This window comes from Panthera pardus, unplaced genomic scaffold (assembly GCF_024362965.1).
Source record: "Panthera pardus isolate Hobbes unplaced genomic scaffold, ASM2436296v1 HiC_scaffold_8, whole genome shotgun sequence".
Taxonomy (NCBI): Eukaryota; Metazoa; Chordata; class Mammalia; order Carnivora; family Felidae; genus Panthera; species Panthera pardus.
Window position 1 is genome coordinate 13,441,692 of NW_026527013.1, and position 15,179 is coordinate 13,456,870.

General features: G+C 54.0%; 1 protein-coding gene, 1 long non-coding RNA gene and 1 other non-coding gene across 3 annotated transcripts; all 3 read left to right on the forward strand.

Annotated features, from left to right (window-relative positions):
• Window positions 1–6,834: 6,834 nt before the first annotated feature.
• RPL18A (ribosomal protein L18a) lies at window positions 6,835–10,299 on the forward strand. Its single transcript, XM_019416307.2, has 5 exons — window positions 6,835–6,968; window positions 8,272–8,451; window positions 9,084–9,213; window positions 9,811–9,920; window positions 10,142–10,299. The coding sequence occupies exons 1-5, from the start codon at window positions 6,951–6,953 to the stop codon at window positions 10,232–10,234; spliced, it is 531 nt and encodes a 176-aa protein (XP_019271852.1). The 5' UTR covers window positions 6,835–6,950; the 3' UTR covers window positions 10,235–10,299.
• Window positions 9,572–9,704, forward strand: LOC128775785 (small nucleolar RNA SNORA68). Its single transcript, XR_008420757.1, has one exon. It is a non-coding gene; the product is annotated as a small nucleolar RNA SNORA68 (small nucleolar RNA).
• Window positions 10,300–12,447: 2,148 nt separating the features above from the next.
• On the forward strand, window positions 12,448–14,957 carry LOC128775690 (uncharacterized). Its single transcript, XR_008420624.1, has 2 exons — window positions 12,448–12,568; window positions 14,209–14,957. It is a non-coding gene; the product is annotated as an uncharacterized LOC128775690 (long non-coding RNA).
• The last annotated feature ends 222 nt before the right edge of the window (window positions 14,958–15,179 follow it).

A 15,179-nucleotide genomic window follows, 5' to 3' on the forward strand; every position in this document is an offset into this window, starting at 1 on the left:
GAGAGAGAGAAGGAGGGGCACCTGGGTGGCTCAGTCGGTTAAGCGTCCGACTTCGGCTCAGGTCATGATCTCGCGGTCCGTGAGTTCAAGCCCCGCGTCGGGCTCTGTGCTCACAGCTCAGAGCCTGGAGCCTGCTTCCGATTCTGTGTCTCCCTGTCTCTCTGACCCTCCCCCATTCATGCTCTGTCTCTCTCTGTCTCAAAAATAAACGTTAAAAAAAATTTTTTTTTTAATTAAAAAAAAAAAAAGAGAGAGAAGGAGACAGAGTATGAGCTGGGGAGGAGCGGAGAGAGAGGGAGACACAGGATCCGAAGCAGGCTCCATCCAGGCTCTGAGCTGTCAGCACCGAGCCCGACGTGGGGCTCGAACCCGCAAACCGTGGGATCGTGACCTGAGCCGAAGTCAGACGCTCAGCCGACTGAGCCACCGGGCGCCCCAATAGGTTCATCATCTTGATTGTAGTCACGGTTTCATAGATTTACACACTTGTCAGAACTGTGCAAAGTGTGCATTTAAAATATGCAATTTAGTGGACTCCAATGAACACTTAATAAAGTTGAAACGTTGTGGGGGAGGCGAAGGCATAACAAGGGGCTGTTTTCCACCTGTTAGACTGGCATAAATGAAAAGTGTAAGACTTCAGGGGCGCCTGGGTGGCTCAGTCAGTTGAGCGTCCGTCCCACTCCCGATTTCTGCTCAGGTCATGATCCCCAGCCAGGGTCATGGGATCCAGCCCTGCAATGGGCCCCGAACTGAGCATGGAGCCTGCTTGGAATTTTCTCTCCGCCCCCCCCCCCCCACTCCACCTGTTCACTTTCTCTCTAAAATAAAATTTAAAGGGGCGCCTGGGTGGCTCAGTCGGTGAAGCGTCTGACTTCGGCTCAGGTCATGATCTCACAGTCTGTGGGTTCAAGCCCTGTGTCGGGCTCCGTGCTGACAGCTCGGAGCCTGGAGCCTGCTTCGGATTCTGTGTCTCCCTCTCTCTCTGCTCCTCCCCCACTCATGCTCTGTGTCTCTCTCAAAAATAAATAAACATTAAAAATTTTTTTAAATAAAATTTAAAAAAAGAAAGAAAGAAAAGTATAAGACTTCAGCGTATGCTCAAGGATCTGCACAAATTCTCATTGTTGCCGTCACGAGTGGAAATGGCCCAGCCCTGTGGAGGGAATCAGGCAGAAGCTGAAGAAAATGCCCTAGAACCCAGCAAGGATCCTTCTAGTAAATCGGCCTTCCATGAGTGATACCTATACAGAGCTAAGGATTCATCATGGCACAATTTGTAACAGCAACGAGCTGGAAACGACCTAAATGCCCAGGCACAGGGGGGTTTGCTGTATAAACTATGGCTGGTCTCAGCAATGAATATTACACACCTGTGCACAAAGAACGCACAAGGACAAGGCAAGCACAAATGCTGACAATATGGGAAGACCTCCGAGATATTTCACAAAGGCAAGAGCAAGGTGCAAACCTGCCTGGGGAGGAAGCTTTGGTTTGTGTAGAAAGACGAGAGATGATGAGGATGGGTAGACCCTTTGCAGGGAAACATAAACAATAAATAACTTGTTCCCGTGGTGGCCACTGGGGAGCCGCATGGTAGACAAAGGAGGGAGATAGTTTCTGTCATTTACCTTTCCATGCCTGTTGAATTTTGTATTTGTTAATAGTGTTTAAAGGTACGTGTTTGATCAAAAAAGGAAACGTATAGGGGTGCCTGGGTGGCTCAGTTGGTTAAGTGTCGACTTCAGCTCCGGTCATGATCTCACAGTTTGTGAGTTTGAATCCCTGTGTCGGGCTCTGTGCTGACAGGTCAGAGCCTGGAGCCTGCTTTGGATTCAGTGTCTCCCTCTCTCTCTGCCCCTCCCCTGCTTGCCCTCTCTCTCTCTCTCTCTCTCTCAAAAATAAAAACATTAAAAAAAAATTTTTAATTAAAAAAATGCATATCCCTTGCGGAGAAAGAGGATCTCTTTTGCATTGTTGGTGGGAATGTAAGCTGGTGCAGCCACTCTGGAAAACAGTATGGAGGTTCCTCAAAAAACTAAAAATAGAACTACCCTACGACCCAGCAATGGCACGACTAGGCATTTATCCACGGGATGCAGGTGTGCTGTTTCAAGGGACACATGCATCCCCATGTTTATAGCAGCACTATCGACAATAGCCAAAATATGGAAAGAACCCAAATGTCTATCAATGGATGAATGGATAAAGAAGATGTGGTATATATATACAATGGAGTATTACTTGGCAATCAACAAGAATGAAATCTCGCCATTTGCAATGACGTGGATGGAACTGGAGGGTATTATGCTGAGTGAAATTAGCCAGTCAGAGAAAGACAAAAATCCTATGACTTCACTCATATGAGGACTTTAAGAGACAAAACAGATGAACATAAGGGAAGGGAAACATAGAAATAATATAAAAACAGGGAGGGGGACAAAACAGAAGAGACTCTTACATATGGGGAACAAACTGAGGGTTACTGGAGGGGTTGTGGGAGGGGGGATGGGCTAAATGGGTCAGGGGCACTAAGGAATCTACTGCTGAAATCATTGTTGCACTAGATGCTAACTAATTTGGATGTAAATTTTGAACAATAAAAAATAAAGTTTAAAAAAATGCATATCCTTAAAAAAAAAGAAAGGAAACATTTAAGCACTTGGGATGGGAGAGGAAATAGTAACCAGAGCTGCTGTTCAGAGGTTGACCGTGAACCAACGCAATCATATTGATCATGAGAAGAGCAAACACATCCAGCGCTCAGCAGTGCAATCTGGCTTTGTTTGCTTACCACCCCCCCCCCCCCCCCCTGCTCACAAGGCCCTAGGATCATCCTCCAATGAGGCTGAGAAAAGGGAAATGGGATCTAGCCTCTGGCTGGGGATGGGGGGGGGGGACGGCGATACTTGCACGGAGCCTACAGAGACCCCCTTCCTGTTTATTTTTCTCCCCAGCACACATCGCACTGTGTTGTGGTGCCTATTTTTCTTATTTATCTTGTGCTTGTCCATTTCTCCCATTGGTATATCAGCTCTCAAAGGGCTGGAGTTGGTTGTCTTGATCACTGCTGGGTCCCCAGTGCCTGGCCCACAATAGGTACTGGAATTCATTCATCCATCCATTCATTCATCCATTCCTTCCTTCCTTCCCTCATCCATTCATTCATTCCTTCATTCATCCACCCATTCATCCATTCCTTCCTTCCTTCCCTCATCCATTCATTCATTCCTTCATTCATCCATCCATTCCTTCCTTCCTTCATTCATCCATTCATTCATTCATCCATTCATTCATCCATTCCTTCCTTCCTTCATCCATCCATCCATCCATCCATCCATTCATGAATTCGAAGAAAGAGCCTTAGGAGGGTTGGGAGCAGGAACAATGAGGGGCAGGAGACAAGGCGCAGGAGGCCGGGGCCTGAACCTTGTGGCATCTGGGTTCCATGGGAGTGAGTGGCTTGGGTCATTTGCAGGATAAAGTGACAGGAGCAGAATCTTGGGCCACTGCATGCAGCACTGGAAAGACGGAGGTGCTGGTGGCCCAGATGGAGAAGGGGGTGAGCTGGATGGGAGCAGCTGAGGTGGTGACTGCCAGGACAGCTGAGGAAGGGTGATGATCCAAACTGGGGTGTGGCCAGAGTGTGGCCCAGGAGCCAGGATTAAAGCCTTCAAGGTCTCAAGGAGGAAGAAGGACAGTCAGGGAGGGGGCAGCCCAGGGGTGGCCCCGCCAACCAGGAAGTCAGCCAGGCCTAATTGAATGGTGATAACAGAGAGGAAGGGATGCCTAGCCAGGACCAGTTGACCCAGCTGGGCTTCCCTGGGCGGGGGCTGCTAGGAACAGGAGCCACGAGATGGAGGGGGGGTGGAAGGGCAGGAGGGAGGAGCAGGGGCTCAGAGGAGGGACCAGGGCAGCATTCCACAATAGAGCCAAAAGGGGGGCAGGGAAGCTTAACAAACGTTAGGACACACCCCCTGCCCCCCCCCCCTCCCGCCCCGTTCCTCCTTCTGCTCCAGCTGAAGCGGTCACCCTGACCTACCTGGCTCCAAAGCCCTGCTGAGCCTGGGGCCTTTCCTTCCCATTCATACTCCCCCCTCCCTTCTCACCTGTCCTCCCTGCTCCCCCTCCTCTGGCCCCTCTCTTGCTCTCCCAGCACTCATTTTCCAGGACTCCTTTCTACCTTCCCATTTCCTGCCCCCAGTCTGGGAAAACTGAGGCCCAGCGCACGGAGTTCACCGGTGCCCAAGGCGCACAGCTCCAGGGCTGGGGCTTCTGCCTCCCCAGTCCAAACATTCTACGCCATTTAAAGCTCATAACCCCAGGAGCTGGGGACTATTATTAGCCTCATCTTACGGATGGGGGAACTGAGGCCCAGAGAGATGATGTTCCAAGGAACTATTAGTGGGATTTGAACCTGTTCCTGCCCCACCCACACCAACGTCCAGGCTCTTGGCCTCAGCCCGGTGGAGACAAAGCAAAAGGTCTGCTGCCACCTGGTGGACAGTCTAGGCAGCGCCGTTTGGATGGGGTCGTCTCTTCCAGAGAAAAGGGCCAGAGCCAGGAGGAGGCAGGCCTGGTCCCTTGACCACACTCCACCCCTCATGCTCCTTTCCCGCCAATTTTCCGAATTTTCAACACCTGCGGATCCATGAAAAAGGCACTGCCTAACCCATTTCCTGCTCACGACTTCTTTAAGTGCAGAAAGACCCTGGATGTCAATTGTAACACACGTGAAAAATGAAAGACCACAAAGACAATGCTGTAATTATAAAAAACAGCACAAATGCACTTTTTTGATCTCTTAACTGATTTGGAAAGCAATTGTAGGGGCGCCTGGGTGGCTCAGTCGGTTAAAATACCAAATTTGGCTTAAGTCATGATCTCCCGGTTGAGGAGTTCGTGCCCTGAATCGGGCTCCGTGACGGCAATATGGAGCCTGCTTCAGATTCTCTCTTTCCCTCTCTCTCTCTCCGCCCCTCTCCCACTTAGATTCTCTCTCAAAATACATAAGTGAAACTTAAAAAAAAGCAATTGTATAAAAATTATATTAATTCCATCATTAGGTTTATAGCACGTAGACATGTAATATATTTGACGATAATACAAACAGAGGTGAGTAAAGTCGTATAGGAATGAGGAAATGACACCAGGTAGTAATGCTAATCCACAAACACAAGTGGAGGGAACCAGAAATGCAAATGGAGAAGATTAATATAACAAACTTTATAAATACATACTTGTCCTCCTTTAATTTCTCATGATGCTTTAACAGACATACGGTTGTAAGTAACAATTATAGCCATGCGTTGTTAGGTTTGTAACACATAAGAGATGTAATATGTACAGCAGTAATAGCACAATAATAACAATAATTTGGGACAAAAGGGGGAAGAGGAAATGAGTTCTATAGGAGCTACTATAGGAGTAATGGCATCTCATTAAAATGAAGGCAGCATAAATCGTAAATAGATTGTAAATTAAGATGTATGTGTTAGGGGCGCCTGGGTGGCTCAGTTGGTTAAGCATCCTACTCTTGGTTTCAATTCGGGTCAAGATCTTGAGGTTCATGAGTTTGAGCCCCATGTCAGGCTCTGTGCTGACAGTGTGGGGCCTGCTTGGGATTCTCTTGCTCTCTCCCTCTCTCTCCACCCCTCCCCTACTCTCACTCAAAATAAATAAATCAACTAAAAAACAAAAAAACAAGCACATAAAACACCGATGGATGTGTGAAGCCCTAGAGCATCCACTAAGGAACTAACTTAAAAAATACAGTAGGCTTGAGGGTGCCTGGGTAGCTCAGTCCGTTAAGCGTCCAGCTTCGGCTCAGGTCATGATCTCACAGTTTGTGGGTTTGAGCCCCGCGTCGGGCTCTGTGCTGACAGCTCAGAGCTTGGAACCTGCTTTCAGATTTGGATTCTGCTTCCCCCTCTTTCTCTGCCCCCCTCCCCTACTCATGCTCTATCTCTCTGTCTCAAAAATAAATATATATAAATATATAAATAAATGTATACACACACACACACACACACACACACATACAGTAGGCTTGGGGCGCCTGGGTGTCTCAGTTGGTTAAGTGTCTGACTCCTGGTTTCAGCTCAGGTCACGCGTGGTTAGTGAGTTTGAGCCCCACCTCAGACTCTGCACTGCTGGTGTGGAGCCTGCTTGGGATTCTCTCTCTCCCTCTCTCTCTCTCTGCCCACCCTCCCCCCCCCCCCCACTAGCTCGTGTTCTCTCTCTAAATAAACACGTAAACTTAAAAAAAAAGTTAAAAGGAAAATAAAAACAAAACAAAAATATATAGAGTACGTTCACGGTGCCTGCTTGCGAGTTAGAGCCCCACCTTGAGTATAGAGATCACTTAAAAAATAAAATCTTAAAAAATAATAAAAAATATTATATAGTAAAAAAACAATTAAAAGAATTAAAATGTTACACTAGAAAAGTCATTTCATGCAATATAAAGCAGTAAAGACATAAATTCTAAAAACAAACGAAGAAAGAAAGAAAGAAAGAAAGAAAGAAAGAAAGAAAGAAAGAAACAAACAAACAAACAAACAAACAAACAAACAAACAAACAAATACATTCCACACAAGAGCATCACAGTAAGTGGAACGCTCGGACTGCCACCCAGACACCCCTAGGCTGCCTACAACTCCCAGCGTGCCTGGCGCTCCCAGGCTCCCTTACTGGTCAAGGTGGAAGGGGAGGGGCTACGAGACCTACCTCCTGCGAGTTGCAGTCTAGCTGCGAACGAAGGCGGGGCTGTGTGAGGTTGGTGGATCCGGAGGCAATGAAAAAGCAGATCTGGTTGAGCGCCGGGCCGACAAACCAATGGGCGTGCGGCTTGCGGGAGGCGGGACTTCCGTCAACGAAGTCCTGGTGAGCGGCTGCGCGAGGGCGGCCACTTCCTTTCTTGGGTGGCGGCGAGAGCGGAGGGTGCGCCATGAAGGCCTCGGGCACAGTAAGGCGAGCGCGGTGGGGCAGGGGGCCGGGGAGTGCGGTGCGGAACGAATCCGGGGCCCCGGCAGGTGGCGTGGGCCGGGTAGAGGGAGCGTGCGCCCGGCTTCGTCCCTCGCCACGCGCGCCACTGCCTTCAGGTGCAGCCAACATGGCGGCCATCGCGGGCGCCGCGTGGGGAGGCTGATGCCATGCTCCCGGCCCGCTTGGGAATCACGGGGCCCGAAGAGGCCGGGCCTCCTTTCCGGGGGAAGGGACAAGTGGCGCGACTTGGACGCTCGACCGACGGGACCTTGTTGAGCCTCCGAGCCTCAGTTTTCCCATTGGCGAAGAGGACCCAGTGGGAGGGTGCAATAATACTACTCCTCTCGGCGTGGCTGTGAGAAGTAGAAGAAAAGTATAAACCCGAGCTGACACCGGGAGTGCGAGCCTTATCTGTGACAAGTGCTAGGTGAAATCAGAGGGCGCTGTGGCGCAGAGATGGAAGAGCAAGTCCCCGGGACCAAGGGGGTCATGTACAGCTCTCCAGCCTCAGGCCAGCCGCATCGGTCCCTTCCTGAACGGGTGGTCCGCGGGGCTGATGAGTCAGATTGAGAGGTGGGAGTATGAGCCGAGTTGGCGATACTTGGGGCTATCATATAAGCAAAACAGCAAGTCCGTGAGAGATACGTTCCTTTGTACTATATCGCAGAGTTTGGCCTTGGCCGACATACTTGTCTGTGCATCCGTGTAAACAGGGAGTTTCCACTGGGAAGTCCAAACCCCTTGGACTGCTGCTGGGAAAACTGAGGTAGCTGCAGGTCCCGTGGCAGCAGTGCTGAGAGTCCAGGGCTGGGGAGGGCGCTGGATTTTTTTTTTTTTTTTTTTTTCCTGGTTCTGCCTGGAGCGTGCTGTGGGATCCCAGGCTGGTGACTGTCTTTGGGCCCCCGAGTGGAAGAGAACTTTGGGAAGACGTAGTCAGCCGCAAAGATGCAACGGAGTTAGGAGGCTGCAGGCCTAGGCTTCAGCTTTTCCCAGGAACGTAAACGGAAGGAGGAAGGACAGTGAGATTGATAGCCCTGCCCAGCTTTCTGGAGCCGAGGCAAAGGGTACACAGGCACCTTAGTGAATCCTCCCTGCCCTCAACCCCTGTTGTGGAAAGGCTGGGACAGTGGCGTGGCTCCTTCATCAGGATTCCACACGGATGCCCTGGGAGGGGACAGTCTTCTCGCTCTCCTGCTCCATATTGGGAAAGGGAGCAGGGTCAATCTTCACAGTTGCCTCAGAGCTCTGGGTCAGGCGTCATCTCGCCCCCGTTTCTCTTTCAGCTGCGAGAGTACAAGGTGGTGGGGCGCTGTCTGCCCACCCCCAAGTGCCGCACTCCTCCGCTGTATCGCATGCGAATCTTTGCACCTAATCATGTTGTCGCCAAGTCCCGCTTCTGGTATTTTGTGTCTCAGCTGAAGAAGATGAAGAAGTCTTCAGGGGAAATTGTCTACTGTGGGCAGGTACGGGGCGTCTGAGACAGGGTGAGGTCTGGAGCGGGTTTACACGTTCCTGTGGGGGCCTTCCTCACTGCACAGAGTTCCCAGACTTCATAACCCCTGGCCTGTTCCGTATGTGCTGTTTAGGCCCTAGGTCAGGATGGGACGGATCCCTCGGTGCCCTTTTCCTAACGAAAGAGCCCAAGGCCCAGAAGGGTGTGGCTGGCATGCCGGGACACCTTGGCTGAGGCCCGCACCTTTGCTGGACCCCATCTACGAAGGTGCCGTCACTTAGGCACGTTTGCTGTGTTGGGCACTGGACTCTGCGTCATACGGCCGCACAGGGTGGCAGCTGGTTTTTGGTCTAGATAGACCTGGGTGGGTGGCGTTTGGGAGGAGCCTGGAGCTGGTGGTCCACATGGGGGGAACATCCAGGCCTGGACTGCTGTGTACCCCCGGCTGTTAAACGGTGGGAATTTGTCCTAGGACAGCAGGTTTTCCTCGTGTACTTTAAAATTCAAAGACTGGGAAATAGGCGCAGGAGAGGCCTGGGGCTGGGCTGCCCTTGGAGCAGCAGGGGCAGATGATCAGCCAGGGTGGTAGAAGTTGGGCTCGAGCCCGCTCACTACGCTTGCCTCAGCCGGTTTCTTTGGCAGGTGTTCGAGAAATCCCCCTTGCGGGTGAAGAACTTCGGCATCTGGCTGCGCTACGACTCCCGCAGCGGCACCCACAACATGTACCGGGAGTACCGGGACCTGACGACCGCGGGCGCCGTCACCCAGTGCTGTAAGCTTCCGGTGGCCACAACCCGGTTTCTCCTTTAGACTCGCCTGCGACCTCGCAGGCGTCTGCAGCTCATCCGCCTGTGTCCGCCCCCTCCTTCAGACTGAGGCAGGACGGGGACTGGGTGGTCCCAGGCATGGCGGTTGGGATGCAGAGGCAGTGTTTGTGTTTGCTAAGGGGACAGGAGTGGAAAGGATGTTCCGGGTGCATCTTTTTCTGGAGCCTGGCAGCAGGGGGACCTTTGGAGTTGATCACTCGTGTGGCGATAATTCCCACCCAGAATCCAGCCGGGGCCCTGTCAGGATGTGGTGCCAGTGGCCCCAAGTGCTCCCAGGGCAGGTTGCCTGCCGGGGCCAAAACCGAAGCGCCTCAACCCAAGAACTGCTGTTTCTTGTAATAGCGGTTTAAACAGAGGTGCTAACAGCAACTGGATCTCGTCGCCTTTGGGGGGCTGTGGCCGTGCTCCTCAAAGTGAATTGAGAGGTTCTACAGCCCTGGTGGCCCACGCCCGTTGGGGTCCTTCCGGGTCAGTACTTGACGGAGGGGGGGTTTAAGGAGTGCGCGCACCCCCGGCACACGTTCACCTTCACCCTCCTGCAGACCGAGACATGGGTGCCCGGCACCGTGCCCGGGCCCACTCGATCCAGATCATGAAGGTGGAGGAGATTGCAGCCAGCAAGTGCCGCCGCCCGGCAGTCAAGCAGTTCCACGTGAGTGCCCTGGGGGCCCTGCTGGGTGGGCTGGGCTGAGGGGGGGGGTCTCCCCTGGAACATGGAGCTGGCCTAGCTGCTCCCCTGTCCCCCGGCCTTGGGAGCTGCAGGGAGGCACCGGGTTTGACGCAGGAGCCCGGTGGGGGGTGGCCACACCTCAGTGGCCCCTGGAAGAAAGGTTAAGAGGCTTCGTCCCCCTCACCCATCTCTCCTTACCACAGGACTCCAAGATCAAGTTCCCGCTGCCCCACCGGGTCCTGCGTCGCCAGCACAAGCCACGCTTCACCACCAAGAGGCCCAACACCTTCTTTTAGATGCAGAGCCTCCCTGGCCCCAGGTCCGCCCAAATAAACTCCTTGGGAAAACCCGGGTGCTCAGACACGCTTGTATTCTTTGTACACCCTGCAGAGCTCAAAAGGGCGCAGCCAAGCTGTGAGTTCTCTGCTCTGGGAGGGGTCTTTCTCTCTTGAAGTGGGACCCAGACACTTGATTTCTCCAGAAGGGGAGCTCTAGAAATGAGAAGGCCACACCCCCTGGGACTTCATCCAGCAAGGGGCTGTCATGGGCCGGGTCCTAGAGCCAGAGGGCCCATTTTTCAGCCCCATCGACTGGCCCTCTGCTGTGAGCTTTGTAGCGTGTTGCAGGCCAAAAGGTTTGGCCCCTAAACCCATTCCACCTGCCTTGTGAGGCACAGGCCTCAACCCTCCCCACGGCTGTGGTAAGCTGTGGCACTTGGATGCCTGGAAGGAATCGGGATGTTAGGGTTGGTTCATTCTACCTACGAGTTTTCCCTTCCAGGCTTAGAACCCTAGTCTCTGGTTCCGGGATCCTCAGAGCAGACGTGAGGGGGCACCTGAGAGGGCTGTGAGCTGTGGTAGTTTGTCCTTCACTGGCTTGGGGGCCCCTCAAAGGAGACCCTAATCCTGCCCCAGGAGGTAAAGGACTCACTGGGTATCTGTCTCCAGGCAACCGCTTACAGCCTGGGGAATTCTAGGCACGAGGCTAATCCCACCCTGGCTGAGCCCGTCAGGAGGCCGACACAGCTAGGAAGGAGCAAGGATCTTGGGAGGCATCTGTCCTTGGTGTGTGACCTTGAGCGGCCCCGGCCCTTTGAGCCTCGATGTTCTCAGAAGATGAGGGCACGGAGCAGATTTAATTTACTCCGTTGACAGTACTGGGGAAAGTCGCAACTACGGGCACTGGGGGCAAAGGTCAGTCAGGATCGCCTTCTGTTGCGGGGAGCCGGGGAATGAGAAGAAGGCAGGGCAAGTCCGTGGGGTGTGGGGAGCAGTCTGCGCTGGGGTGTCCCAGGCAAGGGTACGGCCTCCCCTCTCCCACTTGGGGGGAGGGGGCTAGTTGGCAGGATCAGTCTGAGTGGTTTCTGGAAAAGCAGGTCATTTCAAACTCCGCCTATGCTTGGAGCGGCACCCAAGCCAGGGTTTGTGCACAGCCAGCCGTTGTCACAGGAAAGACCCCTGAGGATGGGGTGCCAGGCTTCCGAGACCTTCGCGGCTGCCCTGCCTGCTGTTCTCGAGTGGTTCTTTCCCATCTCCAGGCCTTTGCGCTTTGATGGCTAAAGAAAAATCACTTCTTAGGATTTGAATTTGCTTTTTTCTTAGGAGGTGGGCACTTTGCTTTAAGTAAAAATACTTGTGTGGTCTCGGCTCATTACGGGGCTGCGGGTCATTTTTTAAGTTACTGTTTTGTAAAGGTCTTTATGTATGTAGGCGAAAGATGTGACAGATACATGTTTTTCCCCGTAGATGGTACAAATACTTTTCTAGGGCACTTCATGTTGCTTAGGGTATATTTTGGGAGCCAGGCTAGAGTTTTTGAACTTTTTGCCTTGTTGATTTCATTAATCTTTTGGGACTTGGGGCAGAAACCCCTCCTCCTTCCTCAGTAATTGGATCTCTGTATCTAGATGCCCCTCACAAAGAAAAAATCCATTTCCCAGCCTTCTCATCTAGGAGTAATCATGTGATACTAGCAGTGGTGATGTCTGCCATTTCCAGGATGTCCCCATCTGGCTGGAATAGAGGCAGGATGGCCGGGGCGCCAGCAGCCCTCTTTGGCCATCGAGAAGCCACACTTGAGCAACAAAGTGGAAGGGCCTTGGACACCTGACCCTGTGTCTGCAAGATTAGAACATGGAGAAGGAGCCCCAGTCCCGCTTGGACTGGAATCTGGAGCCCTTCAGTCAATCGTGACTTGGTCTTGAGGTGGCCCTACTGGTTGTGCCTGGGGCTAGTCACTACCCACTCAGCTTTTGTTCTGTGTGAAGTGGGGGTGGGGATAGTTCAGGTGAGCTAGAGACTGGATGCATCACTGGGAGAGTGGAAGGCCAGGGCCTCGACAAACTATCCATGTTACAGCTTGGGGGTGGCTGGGAGGGCTCTGCCCGAACCAGCCAGACGGTGGGGTCAGTCCCACTATGGAGGGACCTTTGAACAGATGACGAGTGCACCCCAATTCCCTAACTTCCGTGTCTTCGTTCACCACCCCCTGCCCCGGCCATCTACCCATTCTTGCCTGCAGACTCCTCTACTGTGTCCCCACCCCACAGACCCTGCACAGAGCAGCTGGCAGGACGCTGGCAGGAGGTGGAGACCGCTGAACTGGGCCCTCAGTCTCCAGAGGTAGGTGAGGTGCTGGAACCACGCAGAGCGAAAGCCCAGAGTAGGTGGCGATGGGCCCTTCGTTGTGAGGCTCGTGAGATAGGGCTGGCCTCTTGGACTTTTAACCCTCTGGCCGGCTGGGGTCCAGGGAGGGGAAGGTTCTTTTGGGATCACCCAGCCAACTCGGGTGGACAAGAATGTGGAACCCGCAAGGCCCTGGTGGGCCTCTCCTGCTTCCGGTGCTGAGACTCCCAGGTCCTGTCCCTGGGTTTGTCCAGGTGCCAAGTGTCATTCCTGGGCTGGGAGCCCTGGGGGAGAGACCTCACGAGCTGCCCCTCCTGAGTCAGGGGCCATCAGGGACAAGGGTGGGCACCAAGGCAAAAGTGGGACAAGTGGGGGTCCCGGAAGACCTGACCCAGATCCTGAAACCAAGAGAGACCGAGAATTGTGGAATCCTAGAACCCAGTTGGGGTCCTCAGGATGTAGGAATCGTGGAATCTCACAGAGCACGCAGCACCGTTAGTAAAAAAAAAAAAGTTTGCTTTTACTGAGTGCAAGGTAGAAGTTCAAGGACAGCCAGCCAGAAGGTCATGCTGGAGCCACAGTAGCTCATAACTAGGGAGCTGTGGGAGCACTGGGGGTGCCTGGGCAGCAGGCAGGGTTGGGGACAACAGATACCCGTGCGACAGCCCCTTGTGCGCTCAGACTGCAGCTGCCCAGCCTTCAGAGTCTCCCTGCCCCTCCTCCTCCACGGGGCTGCGTCCTGCTTGCCCCCTCCCTGTTCTGTGATGGGAACTGGGCAGTCAGGGAAGGTGAATCTCACCACCCTGCTCCCTGTACCCCCCCAACCCCCGAGAAGATGGTCCTACACACCTCTCAGGGTTCCCAGAACACGTTCCCATCCACCCGTCTCTCCCTGCCACACAGCCACTGCCTTGGTTGGACATGGCGGTGGGCTTTTCAGAATCTACAAATCTCATTAGGTCCCTCTGGCTCCAAACTCTCCAGTGCCCGTGGTCCCTCCCCTCCTCCCCGCCAGCGCCCTCAGAGTAAATTCCACACGCTTCACCAAGGCTCAAGGTCCCTCGTGGCTTTCCCTGGCCTCACTCTGCTCATTCCACTTGTTCCACCTCAGGGCCTTTGCACTGGCTGTTCCCCCTGCTCCAAGTGCCCTCCCCCCCCCCCCCCCCGCCCCCAAGCTTGGCTCGTTCCCCGCCTTCAGGTCTGCAATCACCTCCTCAGAGAGCTCCCCTCCCCGAAGCCCCACATAAAGTCGCCCCCCAGGCCAGCTCCGTCTCCGACTTGACTTCACTCTTGTCACCCGTCAGCTTCTGAAATGTGCGGTCGGTCGTCTGCTGGCTGGGTCAGTGCCCTGTGCCGGTGAGCGGTAGGGGTCCGCCTGGATCCTGCTGCGCCCCCAGCAGCCAGGGCATGGTTCTGCACACAGTAGGCACTCAATGAATGCGCCTCAGCCTGAGCGTCAGTCTGTAGCCTCCCACCTCACGGTAGAGAAAGGCCGGCAGGGGCCGGTAACCGCTCCCGGGACCCCCCTGGCGATGAGGACTAGTTGGCCTGCTCTGCAAAGGTTTGCATGTATTTGCATCCGTTTGCACGGCTTTTGGGGACGGGGATCCCCACCCGGATTTCCTCTTTCCCACCACATTTTCCAGGAGGGTGCAGCGAGGCTGGGCCTGGAAAACATGAACGCGGAGGAAGGAAAGGAACTCGGTGTCCTCCCCACCCTCCTGGCCCGCGTTGAGGAGTGCAGGACAGCGGGCAACAGATGCCCGTGTGGCAGCCGCAGAATGGGAGTCCCGTGGGGTGGGGTGCAGGCCCGCTCCGCACTGCTCGCCGAGAGGGAGCGAGAAGGCAGTCCCCCCCCCCCCCCCCCCCCCCGCCGGACGCGAAGGGATGAAGGGGGGAGATGCTGGACCAAGCGAGAGTGGCGTGTGTCGACCAGAGGAGACCATGAGGGGGCGGCAGAGGCTTGGGGAGGACTCCCGTACCCTCGCCTACAACCCCGCGGTTTTAATCCCTCCCGCTTTTGCAAGGAGGGAACCCAGTTTGGGGAGACCAAGTCAGGACTCAAGCACAGAGGTCCGAGCCTCCAGTGGCCAAAGTCCCTCTGGTCCACCAGCGAAGGGCCCCAAGACGACAGCGTCTGCGTCCTTTGATGGCACGACCCCAGGCCACGGGCTTCGCCTCCCCAAACTGGGTCTGCTCACCTGTGCCACAGGGACGTGTCAGATACTACCTCCCAAGTAGTCGTGGTCCTCCATTTATTCTGGCTCATGGCCACGGACAGCCCCTCCCCCATGACCTCCATTCTACATACACTTAATGCCTGGCACAGGACCGTCGCTCCTTGCCGGTGCCGTGCTGGAAACAACAAATGAATAAAGAGTGAATGAGGTGCTTACTCTGTGCCGGGCTTGTATTATGCAAGTTCAGTTTGTTTCCCCGAGGCAGGGGCTGTTATCTGCCCATTTACAGATGGCGAAACTGAGGCCCAATGACAAAGGTTCCCCCAAGCGTGTGCATTTAAGACCTGAACCCCAATGTTTCCCACTCAGCTTAGCCCGAGGTTGGGGCTTGGTGATGCCCTCCCACTGGGCTCCGGAGAAAGGGAGTGGGTCCAGAT

Bases quoted from the DNA above. Each gene is read 5' to 3' on its own strand.
- RPL18A (XM_019416307.2), top strand. The intron at 8,452-9,083 runs GTACGGGGCGTC...TTTCTTTGGCAG, and splicing joins AAATTGTCTACTGTGGGCAG to GTGTTCGAGAAATCCCCCTT. The intron at 9,214-9,810 runs GTAAGCTTCCGG...ACCCTCCTGCAG, and splicing joins GGGCGCCGTCACCCAGTGCT to ACCGAGACATGGGTGCCCGG.